We start from the raw sequence: 16,409 nt of genomic DNA on the forward strand, positions 1-16,409 counted from the left end.
TTGTTAGGTCAACCTTAATTTCATTTTTATATATTATTTGAGTTAGGATAATTATAAATTTTATCACTCAATTTTTTTTCAATCCTAATTTAGTCACTAAAGATTTTTTTTAATTTCTTACTGAACTTTTGATTTGCTCCTATTTTTATCATTCTGTCGTTAAATACTTAACGATATTATGATTATTTTCTTTTTGAAAATTATAAAATGGACTTAAAACTTTCATCATTTTGTGTGTGAAAAAAATTCTAATTGTGAATTTCTCGATAGTAAAACATTTTCTTCCAAATCTTAACGGAGGGAGGTGAGAAGGAGGAAACGAATTGTACATCTTGATTCCATGTCGGTCGGATGATGAATAATATAGATTGGAGTAAGGGTGCAAATAAGACGAGACAAATTATGAGCTACTTGAGCTCGACTCGGTCAAAGTTCAATAAATACTCGAATCGAATGGACTCGGCTCGAGCACGAACTCAACTCAAGTTCTTAACGAGCCGAAACGAGCTCCTTGATACTTAATTCGAAAAGCTCGCATGCAACTAAAAAAACAATATATTAAAAATAAATTAGTAATAATATTAATGTTTATGTGTTGATTTTTTTTAAAAGTACACTATAGGGTTTTCATGTACTTAGGTTCAAGTTTGAGTTTGAGCTTCAACTGAGTTAAGTTTAAGACTTTTTTATTTTTAGCTTTTTCGAGTTCCAAATCATGATTTCAAATTTGAGTCGAGCTTGAAGATTTTAAGCTTGCAAGCTTTCGAGCCGAGTCGAGCTCAATTTTAAAGCACTCGAGTCGAGTTGGGCTCAACAATATTCGAAATTGACTCAGCTCGTTTAATCCTAGATTGTAGTGATTTGAGTTTTTATGAGTTTTGAGTTTAAAACTGGATTTTAAAGTGATTTGAGTAAAATCTAAATTGATAAAATGATAGGAGTCAATAAGTCTAATTCGTTGATATCTTGACTGGTGTGAGAAGACACTAAAATATAGTAATTGTAGTGATGACGTGACACATAGATGAAATCGTAAAACTTTCATGTTTGAAAGAAGAAGATAAAATCAATAAAAAGGAAAGAAAAAGAAGAGCAAATCATGTGAATGACACATGACTTTCATAAAAAAGTAGTTTATACCAACACATGTGGCTGTCGTGTCACCCTTTCAATCTGATCGGCCAAAACAGTAACAAATAAAAAAATTTAACGAATAAACTAAAACAATTTATATTTTAATGACTCAAATAAGAGTAAGAAGAAAGTTGAATGACCGAATTTGTGATTTACTCTTGATGTTTAAGTATGCGGGGGGACAAAAAGAGGGGTGCTTTAAGTGCATATAATGAAGTAAAATGAGGGCCGTTGGATTTGCACTATGAATATTTTTGGGGAGGATTAATGGAATTAGGGGTCCAATAAAAAAGGATGAAAAATGTTGATGAGTGGCAAGGGCATGACATTTTTATGTTGCCACAGTCGGACTAATGCCTGCCTGACATATATGGGGGTGACGTCTCCCATGCTACATGCTGATCCAATCCACATCATAGATTGAGAAGCCAATTCAGCCTTAGTTTTTCAGTCAACAAAACCCAACACCCTTCCTGTCATCCATTTCATGATACAATCATATAACGGCGGTTAACGTTTGGAGCCATCTGTTTGTGAGGGGTGTCATATGACACCCTAATTTTTTTTTGAAATTTACAAATTAACACCTTAAAATATGTATTTTTTTAAAATTGACACCTCAAAATAAATTATTCGTCCCTATTCGGACACTTAAAATTGTAACGATGAATACAATGTAATATTTATTCAAATACTCTCAATTATTTAACAATAAATACTCATACCTTATATACGTGATGTTTGAACTCATGACCTCAAACAATAATCACTGAGTTCATTATGCCTGTGCAAACATCTTTTTCTATTAAACAAGTGAGTATTGTTTATTTTTAAAATTGTGTAACTCATTTGTAATCCTTTTAATAATTATACACCGTCGCTTTATTGTATAGTAATCAAAGAACGTGTGCCGAAGATTCTACTCCAAGAAACGATTGCGAAATCTAAGTCATAATGGAAGGATGAGTCCATTGACACAACAATTAGAGGCTCTCCTTCAAACTTTAAATTCGTCACACAGCACAGAATTGGAAGGCAGAACTGATAATAAACACGAGGATGGAAATACCATGACTTTGATTTTCCAACTCATGATGGGTTTGAGGACCCTTTGATTTGGCTTCATCAATGTGTAGGAAGTTTGCCAACCAACCAAGACTAGCGATAGACCAAGCTAGACTAGCGAGCAGCCTTCCACTAAAGCTCCATGTGGTCATTTGCACGCTGTATTTTGGTTTAATTACTTTGTAGGGGTTTACACTTACATATGTTGTTTAATAGTTGTACTTGTTGAATACATCCTTCAATTTACAACTTTTTCATTTAGGTTGCAAGGAAGCTACACAATTTTTTTTACAAGGACACAGCCAATTGTAAAACTTCACCCTGCAACGTTCAATTCCTCAGCTATGGCGCGGACTGATTTTTGCAGCATGATTCGGGTGGAATCTACGGCACTATAAGCTTCATGGAGGCTCTATACTCCTCCAAAGTTTGCTATAAAAGCAGCACCTGCAAATCATCTATGATTAAAAGACAATGGATTTTGAAGAAACATTGATGATGGAGAGAGCAAGTCAATGACAATAAAATAAGATAAAAAAGTAGTGTCACCAATCTTGTTAAATTAAGGAAGACTGGAGACTAAAATGATTAAATTAGAACAATACATAATTAAAGATAAAATATGAAGAATTTGTGGTACCAAAAGGATTGATAAGGACCCTTTGCCAATTGAATTATACAATTATTGAATTGATCAATCCATGAGTTTCTTGATTAATTTGTTATTCTGGGTAAAAACTAAATATGTAGAGGTTCATGGAAGTTTCACTTTTCTTTGACTTGAAATTAAAGAATACAATGATCAACTAAAAAATTATGCATCAAGTTTCAGGTGTGACAGAAATTGTCACTGATAGTTTCGAACATATCAGATCGAATGTTCATACAACCTTTTCTTATCGAGCCTCTAACAGTGATAAGCTTATTTCGTTTCTCGAAGAAGGTCCATCGTTTCCGGATGAACAATCTGCTTCAAAGGGTTTCTTGCAAAACAAGAAACCGGGTTGTTTAGGTGAAGGCAGCTCATTCTGGCTGACTAACATCACGACCACGGACGACATGCTTGGTCTCTCGTCAGGATGCTGTTGTACACATAACAGGCCAATGTGTATGCAACGTAACAACTCGGACAGATTGCCGGTCTCTACTAAGAAATCATCGGCAAGAACCGAAGGCTCGTCTTCTTTCCATAATCTCCAGGCCTGCAGAAAAATTTAATACCTTTTAGCATTTCTAATTTAGGTGACAAAACGTGATGGTAATAATATCTGATCACGTTTACATGTTCAATGAGGTTGCCGCTTTGGTTTGCAAGATAAAACCCTCTATTCTTCCTTCCACTTATAATCTCCAACAGTAAAATCCCAAAGCTAAAAACATCTGATTTTACCGAAAACATCCCATCAATAGCATATTCTGGTGCCATATAACCACTGCAGAGAATTATCAGATAAAAATTAAGTTTTTTAATGGGGATTAATGGATCAAATAGTATGAAAATGGCATAATAGTACACTTACTAAGTTCCAACTACTCTATTTGTATTGGCTTCTGTCTGGTCTCCTCCGAAAGCTCTTGCCAGGCCGAAATCCGAAATTTTTGGGTTCATCTCGCTGTCAAGCAGAACATTACTTGCTTTTAAATCTCTATGAATAATCCTTAATCTCGAGTCTTGATGAAGGTAGAGTATTCCCCTAGCAATCCCACAGATAATTTGGAAACGCTTGGACCAAGTTAACACTTTGCTTCTCATTTGATCTGGAAAGTACACATTCATCATGTTAGTCCAACGTCTTTTTTGATCATTGAAGAAGCAAAAGTGATATTATTGAGAGGTTTATTAATGATCTATCAGACCAAAAATGAAAGCGTCAAGGCTTCTGTTAGGCATGTATTCGTAAACCAGCATTCTCTCCTCTCCTTGAATGCAGCAACCAAGAAGCTTCACAAGATTCCGATGCTGAAGTCTAGCAATCAACTTTACTTCGTTCTTGAACTCCGTCAGTCCTTGCCCAGAACTCTTTGAAAGTCTCTTCACTGCAATTCTTGTCCATTTGGTAGTGTCCCCTGGAAAGTTTTACAATATTTTGACGAGTTTTCAATAAAATCGTATACTTGCATATCACTGCAATAAAATATAGTAAATTTGACCTTATAAACAGGGCCAAAACCTCCTTCGCCTAACTTGTAATGAAATGAAAAACCATCAGTAGCTTGGGCTATTGTACCAAACTCAAATACTGTAAGCTCCATATCTTCATTCTCTTTATCACTTGGATTCTCTTCTTCAACTTCATCTGAAAAATGTATAAAACATAGATGAGCAAAATGGTTTTATTATTTGTTGCAAAGAACCATAATTAGTGTTACCTGTTAACTTTCTCCTCATGCGAATGTAACGAACAACTAACAGAAACACCAAAAAGGCACCAATCACAGTTGGAAGTATGATGGCAAGGTTCACCTTGGGCTTTTTCTTCAGTTCTGCCATTAACACTATTGGTCAAGATGCATAGATATTATTTATTTTATAACACAAAAACCAAAAAACATTACCACAAAATGAAATAGGAACATGCTCTGGCTTTGTAAACCGGTACCTGCTTCTGAAGCAGACACTCTGATGTAAAGATCCTGACCATCTGATTGCAATTGTTTGATATCAATCAGATCACCAAACCACATGGCACAGCCGCTACCACCTCTTGTAACATCTAAATTAGTGTAGGCCATGCAAGAACAGTTCCTCAAGCACTCATCCCTACATTCCTTGAGATTCATAGTTTTACTAACCCAAGAATTTGTGGTGTCTGGGGATTTCACATTCCCAATTATGATAAATCCATCTCCTTCCTGGCAGTTCAATGGCTTACTGTGTACACACCCTCCGGAATAATCAAATGAGTTCCATCTTTCTGGCCATGCTGGCCTGAACCCTGTCAAACATTGACAATAAACCGGAAGGTTATTGGTATCACATTTCCCGTTTGGACCACAAAGTCCAAATCTGTCACAATAGTCAGTTGGGATGATTATATTCTGCCGCCAGGATTGAGTTTCTGGGTTCCATGTGTACCTTTCCCTTGCACTTTCAGTTTGATTGATAACAACCCTCGAGATCACAGATTTGTTTTTGAGGAAATATGTGTAGGAAACCTCATTTTCGTTCCACACAAATTCATAATCAAAGATCGGACTCGATGGTCCTCCACTAAATCTACTTCCAATCCATAACCCACTCCGAGAGTACTTTTCTAAGCCTTTCCTTAGCACCATTTCTGGGTTTCCTTCAAGTTCTACACCATAAGTAAGATCACCTGGAGATGGATCATCCCAGTTCTTCCAGGCTGAGTTTCTTCGAACGAAGCCATTTCTTAAATCAACACCAATTTCATCCCCGGTAACAGTGTATCTGCAGGATAATCAAAGCTTTGCCATAAGTAATTCTCCGGGTTACTATCGTTTCCATCTCTGACAACAAGATTACCAGTATCCAGGAGCTGCAATACTGGATTCTGAACACTTGCTGTCGTATTAGTCGACCAAACAGCTGTTGTGTTCTGAACTTGAAGCACAATTCTGCCACTAGCTTCTATCTTCAACAAGCCTGCGGAATCGTTTATTGGGTTTATCCTGTTTCCAACCCAAACAACAGTTTGCATGGGGATGTTGTTGTACCATATTCCCAGGTAGCGGTTCTTGGAAGTGCCTGGAGAGAAGAAACCTAACGCAAAGGTTCCATCATTGGAGACTAAGGTCATGGCATCAGTGAGTGACTCTGATGGAGAAATGGTATCTACTGCGGTTGAAGCTTTTAAGAAGAGGAAGAGAAAACAACAAACACAGTAGAAATAGAAACCCATTTCCGTGGATGTCTAGTCTGATAGCTCATTGCTCGCAGAACTAATTACACATTCCGTTTTATTGAACATTATAAATTGGCTTAATTATAAAATATAAGTATCCAAATTATACCACTTTTAATGAATGAGTATCTAAACTATTTTTTAAATGATCCATATGCCTAATATTACAAATGTTACCATTTTAGGTGCTTGATCCGCAAATGCCATTATGGTAATTTTGCAATTTCATAGAGTTATTGATCTTCGGGGGAGGTGATGTCGGGTGGAGCTTCGTCCACAGCAAAGGGCGGCAGTTGATGTGAGTTTAGGGGTTGAAATGAAGGTTTTTAAAGTTTTGGGGCTATTTCAAAATTTTATAAAAATATAATTTTAATATTTTTTTTTAAAAAAATTACCGGAATGTGACACATGTTAATTAACGGAGAAAATTAAAGGCGTTTACGGGCTGGACACCTAAAATAATAACGTTTGTAACGTTAGACACCTGGATCATTCAAAAATAATTTAGACATATATTCTTAAAAAACGCTATAGTTTGATCACTTATCTTATAATTAAACATTCTAAATTCAAGAGTTGACTTTGGAAGACAGATACTTCAAGTATTTTATATTCAGCTGACTTTGAAAAATGCTTATCTAAAACCTTTAGTTCAGACCGTAGAGAAACATAACTTGATCACCTTCAAGAATTGAAATTAAGTTTGCAATAAAATATAAGTTCAATTCGGACCACAAGAACAGTGAGTCTGACCAAGGACCATTCAGAGTACAATTAAAACATGCATTTCTAATCCAGATTTTAACATCAATAATTTATAGAGTGAAGATGGTTACCCAAAGTCGAGTCTTCCATCATATTAGAAAAATAAAGTGTTCTTCATCAGACTTTTTTGCCAAACTTTTGTTGACTTAATCAGAAACATAATTTATAGACTAAACTAAAACTACAAGTTATGTCTTTTAAATTTACAAGAAATTGCTAACACATAATGTCTCGAGGGTTACATAAGATTTGGTATTGTTTAAATGCACCTCGGTCAATTTCTTTTTTGAAAAACATATGAAAAATCATCCGATTGGTTGAATCGAGTTACTGATTTTCGGCCCATTAACCTTTGCAATGTGACATGCAAGATCTGTTCGTAAGTGTTGGTGTGAGAAAAGTGACATCAATATCGGACGGTGACTGACGATGCAAGAACGACTGGGAAAGGTGAGGAGAAGAACGACGCTAGTGTTTGGTTTTTAGTTTAAATTGTTAAAGAAAATTTCGAACATCTCAAATTCCATATGATTCAAGAATGCAATAATCATCAAACATCTATGCTCCAGAACTTATGACTGACATTAACGTTGACCGAATTAAGACAATGGCTATTTGATCATTTTCACAAGCACTTCAGTTGCGAAAATCAAAGGTGGAGTTATGAATTCGACATGGAGTTTAAGATGTTTTCGAAATCAGAGGCTCGTAATTTGGAGGATCTGTTCTCTCTAGTAGAGATCAAGGAGCAATGAGGCAATAGGGTTAGCCTCTCGTTGGGCTGATAGGGACTGATGCGTGCCATGGTGGTGTAACCTTTAGTGTACTTACTTGGGTTGGTTGAGGAGAGGAGCGTTGAGTGTGGAAGTGTTCTTTGCTCAGAGACAGGTGAAATAAGAGCAAACTTTTCAGGTCATGTTCATGTTTCAACTGCAGATTATGTTGATCGAAGCAAGTTGGGAGCGTTTGACGCAGAGGATAGTAGAATCAGACGCTTTAGTTGTATACATTGGTTTTAATGAGTCGTTCCACCACCCTTTGGATTGGTGGTCGTTGTTTTTGGATATTAAGGGTTGGGTAAATCAGTTTGGATCATTTCATTTCAAACTATTAGAAAGCTAGGTTAAGCTTTAGAAATGAAAGAATATTGAATCTTGCTTATTAATTCCAGTCCACCAATTACATTGTTTTATAGTAGTTTTACAGCAAGCCTAACAGCTCAACTAACTCTAACTACACTGCTAACAACTTCAACCCCTTAACCAACCATATTCCCTCTACTTTCTCCTCCTGCGTTAACAAAGCAAGACACACACCTTGATTCTGAAAACTTCAAATGCAACTTTAGTCAGTGACTTTGTGAGACCATCTGCCACCTGATAGCTGACTGGAACGTAGCGTAGCTAACGCGTAACACTTTGGCAACAACCTTTTCTCTAATAAAATGAACATCCATGTCCACGTGCTTAGATTGTGCATGATAAATCGGATTCATGCTCATAGCAATTGCACTCGTATTATCACACCAGATAACTGTCTCTTCACGCTGATTCACACCCAGACTAACTAGCAATGCATTAATCCAGGTTACTTCTGCTGTTGCATCTGTAACATTACGATATTCTGCTTCCAGACCACTGGACACTTTCCAAGAAACACTATATAACCAGAAATTGACCTGCGATCATCTGCGTCACCTCCCCAATCTGCATCAGCAAAGGCCACAACCTTCAGTCATGCTTCATCAGCCAAGAACGTGAGACCATAGTCCAATGTACCAGCCAAATATCGAAGTATACGCTTAACTGTTGCCATATGAGACTCACAAGGTGCATGCATGTGTTGAGCAACCTTATTCACACTGAATGCTATGTCAGGTCGAGTGTGGCATACATACAGAAGTGCACCAACTAGACTTTTATACTCACGAGCATCAGACAGTAATGGCCCTGCTTCATGAACCAGTTACGATGACCCTATCATTGGAGTAACAACTGGATTAGCATTTAACATATTTTTCTCTTTCTAGTAACTTAAGAACATATTTCCTTTGTGAGAGAACCAGCTTGCCACTGCTTCTTTTAACCTCAATACCAAGGAAAAAATTCAGTTCACCTAAGTCCTTAAGTGAAAAATCTCCTTGCAAGAGTTGAATCACTCTCTCAATAACATCCTTATACTCACAGTAATGATTATGTCGTCCACATAGACCAACACAAATTTATAACAGTTATTCACACACTTCGCAAAGAGTGACACATCTACTAATGACTTAACAAATCACATTCGCTCAAGACTAACCTTAAGCTTATCAAGCCAATTTCTGGGTGCCTGGCGAAGCCCATATAGGGATTTGTGTAGCTTACACACTAGAGGTGATCCATCAGCAGCAAATTCTTCAAACCCTGGAGGTTGTTGCATGGACACTTCTTCAGACAACTCTCAATTCAAGAACGCGTTGTTCACATCAACTTGACGCAAGGACTAATTTTTAGTAACGACAAGTGAAAGAACAACATTCAACGTGTTAAATTTTACAACTGGACTGAATGAATCTTTAAAATCATATCGAGGAACCTGTGAGTACCCTTTGGCAACCATCCGTTTCTTTATATCTTTGAACATGCCCATCTGGATTCTTCTTTATTTTGAAGTCACTTGCATCCAACAATATCGCGCCCTTTGGGCAAGGGAACAAGAGACCAAGTCTTGTTTTCTTGCAATGCATCAAGTTCTGCATGAATAGCTACCTTCCAACTAAGGGATTGTACTGCAGCTCGAACACTGGTTGGTATTGTATCATCAAAGAAACTCGTGTACACCTTGGACTTAAAGACACCACAATTGCTACTGTAAGAATTGGGTGTCTATTTCCAGCATTCTCACCATCGACATGCTACTCTTGAACAGGCACCGATGTGCTGACTACGACCTCATTAGAACCATTATGAACAGGATTGGGTGAGTGGGAAGCAGAACCTTCACTATTGATGATTTGAGATTTTTTCAATTGATTAAGGCATGCTTGAGGACAAGCATTGAATAAGTGAGGGGGAATTTGATGAGTGTTTTATTTGGTTAATATTTTGTTATTAATTAAACCGTGGTATCTCTTTTATAATGATAATTTGGGTTGTTTTGATTCGAATTTGTGCAGAACTCTATTTTCAGGAAATAACAATTAAAAGAAAAATTAAACAGATTTTCCTACTTATTTGGGAAAAGTCGGCGCCAACTCAAATTCAAAGGTCGATCCAAGCACAAAATCTAATTAAACATTCCAAGTAGCAAGATCAAAGGAGGAAAACAAGGCAACCCATAATTCTTTAGAAATTTAAAAGTTGTAATTGAATTCAAACATTTGAAATTTTATTATTTTATTAGGAATTTAGTTTGCATAGAATTTTTATTTAGGATTTTTAATATTTAGTAATTAGGATTTTTAGTTTGTTAGAATTAAGTGCTTGAATATTTTAAGACTTATTATTTTATTTTCATTAGGTTAACTCAATACTATAAATACCCCTAGGGGTGAAGCTTGATGGGGTACAAGTTTAGAATTCAATATAAAATTGGTTCTGCCTTTTTCTTTGTTTCAATTTATTTCAATAAAATTAATTTTCTTCTCCATCTACTCTCTTTCTACACGCTAAGCATGATTTCTACCATGCTTGACTAAACTTTTCGTTAGTTGATAGCTGAGCGACAACTCAATCCATTCTCACGAGATTCGAAAAGTTATTTATCATCTTCATATTTCTTTCTTGATTTTTCTGCAAACAATGAGAGACAATCGACCTTTCTTCAACATCTTAATATCTTCAATCCAAGGAGTGTATAGAGCACATTGGTCTGTTCGACGTTGTGATCTATAGTTGGGGAGGAGAATCGGCTTGTAGCAAATTTAATTCCCTAAGAACAATCTTAGTAGCAGTCCGCTAAGGGAAATCAAGATCGGGTTTGATTCTCTTCGAGACACTATAATCCGAGCACGGGTTTTTCCAGTTCAAAACCAGCATTGGCATTAATATAGATAGTCGATATTAATCCAAACAAGGGCTAATTTTTAAGAATTAGCTTTGGAAATCATTTCACAAGAGAGAAGAGCAAGTTACAACGGTTGGGCCTTGTAGACTATAATCGGTAAGTATCCGAAGTAAAATCTATTTCAGTGATCGAGACAGATTGAGACGACGCGAAGCTGAAGGCTATTTCTCATCTTTATTATTCGTTTACAATTTACTTTTCTCAATTTTCCTTATTGTTTTATCTTATTAATTTTATTTTACTTGTTTACTTTAAAATCCTCTTTCTTTTTAATTTACTTGTTTTACAGGTTTTTTGATTTAAGATCACATCGAATTAGAATTAGAAATTTTCGAATCCTATAGACTAACACTCTTCTTCCCTATATTACTTTATTATCATAATTATTCGATAAAAAATATTATTATTTGATAATTACGAAGCTTGAAAATAACCCACTCAGGGTGTACTTTTCTAAGCCTTTCCTTAGCACCAATTATGGGCTTCAAGTTCTACAGCATAAGTAAGATCACCTGGAGATAGATTATCCCAGTTCTTCCAGGCTGTGAGTCTTCGATCCAAGCCAGTTCCCAAGTCAACACCAATTTTCATCCCCGGTAACATTGAATCTGCTGGATAATCAAAGCTTTGCCATAAGTAGTTCTCCGGGTTACTATCGTTTCCATCTCTGACAACAAGATTACCAGTATCCAGGAGCTGCAGTACTGGATTCTGAACACTTGCTGTCGTATTGGGTTCATCTTGTTTGCAACCCAAACAACAGTTTTCATGGGGATGTTGTTAAACCAGATTCCAAGTAGCGGTTCTGGAAGTGCTGGAGAGAAGAAACCTAACACGAAGTTTCCTTCACCGGAGACTAAGGTCATGGAATCAGTGAGTGACTCTGATGGAGAAATGGTGTCGATTGCGGTTGAAGCTTTTGAGAAGACGATGAGGAAACTAGCAGCACTGTAGAAATAGAAACCCATTTCCATGGATGTCTAGTCTGATTGCTCATTGCTAGCAGAACTAATTACACATTCCATTTTATTGAACATTTGAAATTCAATCATTGAATATAAAGACAGAGACTACAAGTATTTTATATAACTGCCTTTGAAGATGGGTTATGCAAAAGTCAAGTCTTTCATGAGACTTCGAACAAAAAGGAAGTCTTGTTTAAATGCTAGTATTAAATTTCCACAACCTGCATCCCTGTCATTTGTCTTTTCTTTGAATAGCAGATAATCTTTTGAATGGACGGCCCAGTAGCCGCCTACAAAATTAGACTCATCACTCTCCGTAATAGCCGTTGAACAATGAAGACCAATCGAAAGGTGAATACCAACAATCAGTGCATAAGCTTCAGCTATGGCTGAATCACCATAACCTGCCAGCACACATGTTGGATCAGCAAGTACAAAGGAGGGAAGGGATGAGGGTTTTTTAAGAAATTTAAAAGTTTGGATTTTTTAACTAAAAAATAAAGAAAATTGAAAATCATATCATATGTATGCAATGATTAGGTAAGAGATTTTCTTAATAAACAATGACGGTTCGATATTAAAATGATATCATAATCTTTTTATAGGCTGATTGTATAAAAAAATTCTGTTTATAGGCTGATTAGGTTACATATTTTTATAAATTTAGAAAGTTATACTGACCTTAAAAATCGAATAGTTCTATCAAGCTTCTGCTGATTGTACCAAAAAATATAATTTATAAGCTGTATGACTTAAACTACAAGGTATGTCTTCTGAATTTTTAAGAAATTGCAAACAGTTAATCATAATTTGGAGCATAACATATTGAATGAACAATGGAGTCTTCTTTTTCAGCGAGCCTCTATTAATGTTACACTTATTTCATTTCTTGAGGTCGATCCACCTATGTCGGTCGAAGAATCTGATTCAAATGGTTTCTTGTAGAACAAGAAACCAGGTTGTTTAGGCGAAGGCAATTCATGATGGCTTCCCAACATATGAACAACGGATGACATGCTCGGTCTCTCATCTGGATGCTGCTGTACACACAAAAGGCTAATGTGTATGCATCGTAACAGCTCGGATAGATCACCGGTGTCGACTAAGAAATCATCAGCGACATCCGAAGGCTTGCCTTCTTTCCATAGTATCCATGCCTGCAGCAAAATTTAAACCTTCAAGCATTTCGTAGTTAAAGTAAAGGAACATAATGATAATAGTATCAATTGATGTTTACATGTTCAATAAGGTTTCCTCTTTGATTTGCATGATAAAACCCTCTGTTCCTTCTTCCACTTACAACCTCCAACATTAAAATCCCAAAGCTAAAAACATCTGACTTAACCGAAAACAGCCCATCAGTAGCATATTCTGGTGCCATATAACCACTGCAGATCATTTTCAGATAAAGAAAATGAACCTTTTTGTTAGGATTTGTGGATCAAATTGTATGGAAAAGGCATTAAAGTACACTTACTAAGTTCCAACTACTCTATTTGTATTGGCTTCCGTTTGGTCTCCTCCGAAAGCTCTTGCCATGCCAAAATCTGAAATTTTTGGGTTCATCTCACTGTCAAGTAGAACATTACTAGCTTTTAAATCTCTATGAATAATCCTTAATCTTGAGTCTTGATGAAGGTAGAGTAGTCCCCTAGCAATCCCGCAGATAATTTGAAAACGCTTGTGCCAGGGTAATACTTTGCGATTCGTTTGATCTGGAAAGTACACATTCGTGTTAGTCCTACATCTTATTTGATCATTGAGGAAGCAAAAGTGATAATGTTGAGAGGTTTTCTAATGATTTGCAGACCAAAAATGAAAGCGTCAAGGCTTCTGTTAGGCATGTATTCGTAAACCAGCATTCTCTCATCTCCTTGAATGCAGCAACCAAGAAGCCTCACAAGATTCCGATGCTGAAGTTTGGCAATCAACTTTACTTCGTTCTTGAACTCGGTCAGTCCTTGCCCAGAACTCTTTGAAAGTCTCTTCACTGCAATTTCTTGTCCATTTAGTAGTGTCCCCTGGAAAATTGTACAACATTTTTATGAGCTTTCAATAAAATTATTACTTAGAGATCACTCTACTAAAACACAGTAGCTTTTACCTTGTAAACAGGTCCAAAACCTCCTTCACCTAACTTGTTATCAACTGAAAAATTATCTGTAGCTCGAGCAATTGTACCAAACTCGAATACTGCAACCTCCATATCTCCATTTTCGTCTTTGTTCTCTTTATCATTTACATTCTCGCCTTCAAGTTCATATGAAAAGAGTATAAACATAGAGTATGGAACATAAATAATTACATTTATGAAACCAAATTAGTGTTACCTTTCAACTTTCTCCTGCATCTGCGAATGTAAAAACAACTAACAGAAACCCCAAAAAGGCACCAATTACAGTTGGAAGTATGATGGCAAGGTTCACCTTAGTTTTTTTCTGCAGTTCTGCCATTGAAGTATTGGTCAAGAAGCATAAATAATAATATTTATTGTTACACAAAACCAAAAAAACATTACCCCAAGATGAAATAAGAAGTTAAGAACATGTTCTTAGCTTCGTAAACCAGTACCTGCATCTGAAGCAGACACTCTGACATAAAGATCCTGACCCTCTGATTGCAATTGTTTGATATTAAGCAGATCGCCGATCCACATGACGCAGCCGCTACCTCCTCTTGTAATGTCTAAATTAGAGTATCCATGCAAGAACAGTTCCTCAAGCACCTGTCTCTACATTCCCAGAGATTCATAGTTCTATTAACCCAAGAATTTGTGGTATCTGGGGTTTTCACATTATCAGCTCTGATAAAACCATCCCCACTCTGGCAGTTCAATGGCTTGCTGTGTACACACCCTCCAGAAAAATCCGATGAGCTCCATCTCTCAGGCGATTTCGGCCTGAACCCTTTAAAACATTGACATGCCGGAAGCTTACTGCTATCGCAGTTCGCATTCGGACCACAAAGTCCATATCTGTCACAATAGTCGATTGGCAGGGCTAGTAACAGCTGCCAGGATTGAGTTTCTGGGTTCCATGTGTAATTTGTGACTCACTTTCGGTTTGGTTCAAAGCATTCATCAACTTTGCTGATTGGTCTTTGAGGAAATATGTGTAGTAAATCTCATTTTCGTTCCAGACAAAGTTATAATCGAAGATCGGATTCGCCCTATAAGTTGGTGCTCCACTAAATCCAGTGCCAACCCATAACCCACTGAGAGAGATCTTATCTAAGCCTTTCCTCAGCACCATTTCTGGGCTTCCTTCAAGTTCAACACCATAACTAAGATCACCTGGAGATGGATCATCCCAGTTCTTCCAGGCTGTGAGTCTTCGATCCAAGCCAGTTCTCAAGTCGAAACCAATTTTCATCCCTGGTAACATTGTATCTGCTGGATAATCAAAGCTTTGCCATAAGTAGTTCTCCGGATTATTATCGTTCCCATCTCTGACAACAAGATTACCAGTATCCAGGAGCTGCAATACTGGATTCTGAGCACTTGCTGACGCATTAGTCGACCAAACAGCTGTTGTGTTCTGAACTTGAACCACAATTCTGCCACTAGTTTCTATCTTCAACGAGCCAGTGGAATCGTTTATTGGGCTCATCCTGTTTGCAACCCAAACAACAGTTTGCATGGGGATGCTGTTGAACCAGATTCCCAGGTAGCGGTTCGTGGAAGTGCCTGGAGAGAAGAAGCCTAACACAAAGTTTCCTTCATTGGAGACTAAGGTCATCCCATCAGTGAGTGACTCCGATGGAGAAATGGTGTCGATTGCCATTAAAGCTTTCGGGAAGATGATGAGTAAACAACAGGCACTGTAGAAATAGAAACCCACTTCCATGGATGTCTTGTCTGATTGCTCATTTATCGGAAAATTGATTACACATTCCATTTTATGGAACATTTGAAATTGAAGCATTGACTATAAAGACAGAGACCACAAGTATTTTATATTCAACTGCCCTTGAAGATGGGTTACCCCATAGTCAAGTCTTTCATCAGAACAAAAAGAAAAAGCCTTTTAACATACTTTTAGATAAACTTTTGCTGATTTGATCAGAAAAGAGTAAAATAAAACAACAAGCTTTATATTGTCTCAAGGGTCAGATAAAGATCCGGTCCTGTTCAAATGCCAGTATTAAATTTCTGTTTTTTAATAGCATATAAAACCCATTAGTTGATCAATAGCATTTCCCCAACTGCCCATTAGCATGTGCAATGACGTCCACATGACCTGTTCGTAAGTGTTGGTCAATAGATTGAAAGATGTGATGCCGATTGCCGGCGATTATAACCCCCATTTTAAAATGCTTTTATCATGGATCCTATTCTCCTTGGGTGTGAATTCATCCATATCATGCGCCGGAAATGTCGTGTGAAAGCTACGCATATGGGGTTTGCTTAAAGCCGATATATTTAAGCGTAAAGTGAACAATATTATCGAGCCGGTGCTTTAATAGTAGGGTTTGGATCATATGAATAGTCTGATGATTATTTTATGATTTGAAGATTATTTTATGATTTAAAGATTCAATAAAATAACGTCTTATAATCGAAGACCGT

The 16,409-nt window shown here is 36.8% G+C and overlaps 1 protein-coding gene and 1 pseudogene across 1 annotated transcript; both read right to left on the reverse strand.

Annotated features, from left to right (window-relative positions):
• Nucleotides 1-3,041: 3,041 nt before the first annotated feature.
• On the reverse strand, nucleotides 3,042-6,089 carry LOC120159175 (annotated as a pseudogene).
• Nucleotides 6,090-12,693: 6,604 nt separating this feature from the next.
• Nucleotides 12,694-15,721, reverse strand: LOC120159176 (G-type lectin S-receptor-like serine/threonine-protein kinase At4g27290). The gene is made up of 9 exons (XM_039169828.1): nucleotides 14,850-15,721; nucleotides 14,636-14,748; nucleotides 14,414-14,573; nucleotides 14,173-14,268; nucleotides 13,947-14,092; nucleotides 13,653-13,863; nucleotides 13,320-13,557; nucleotides 13,080-13,230; nucleotides 12,694-12,999 (listed from the first exon to the last, which is right to left on the reverse strand). Exons 1-9 carry the CDS (start codon nucleotides 15,685-15,687, stop codon nucleotides 12,694-12,696), a joined length of 2,259 nt encoding a protein of 752 aa, XP_039025759.1. The 5' UTR covers nucleotides 15,688-15,721.
• Nucleotides 15,722-16,409: the final 688 nt, after the last annotated feature.

The sequence above is a fragment of the Hibiscus syriacus genome, unplaced genomic scaffold (genome assembly GCF_006381635.1).
Source record: "Hibiscus syriacus cultivar Baekdansim isolate YM2019G1 unplaced genomic scaffold, ASM638163v2 tig00111342_pilon, whole genome shotgun sequence".
NCBI classification, from domain to species: domain Eukaryota; kingdom Viridiplantae; phylum Streptophyta; class Magnoliopsida; order Malvales; family Malvaceae; genus Hibiscus; species Hibiscus syriacus.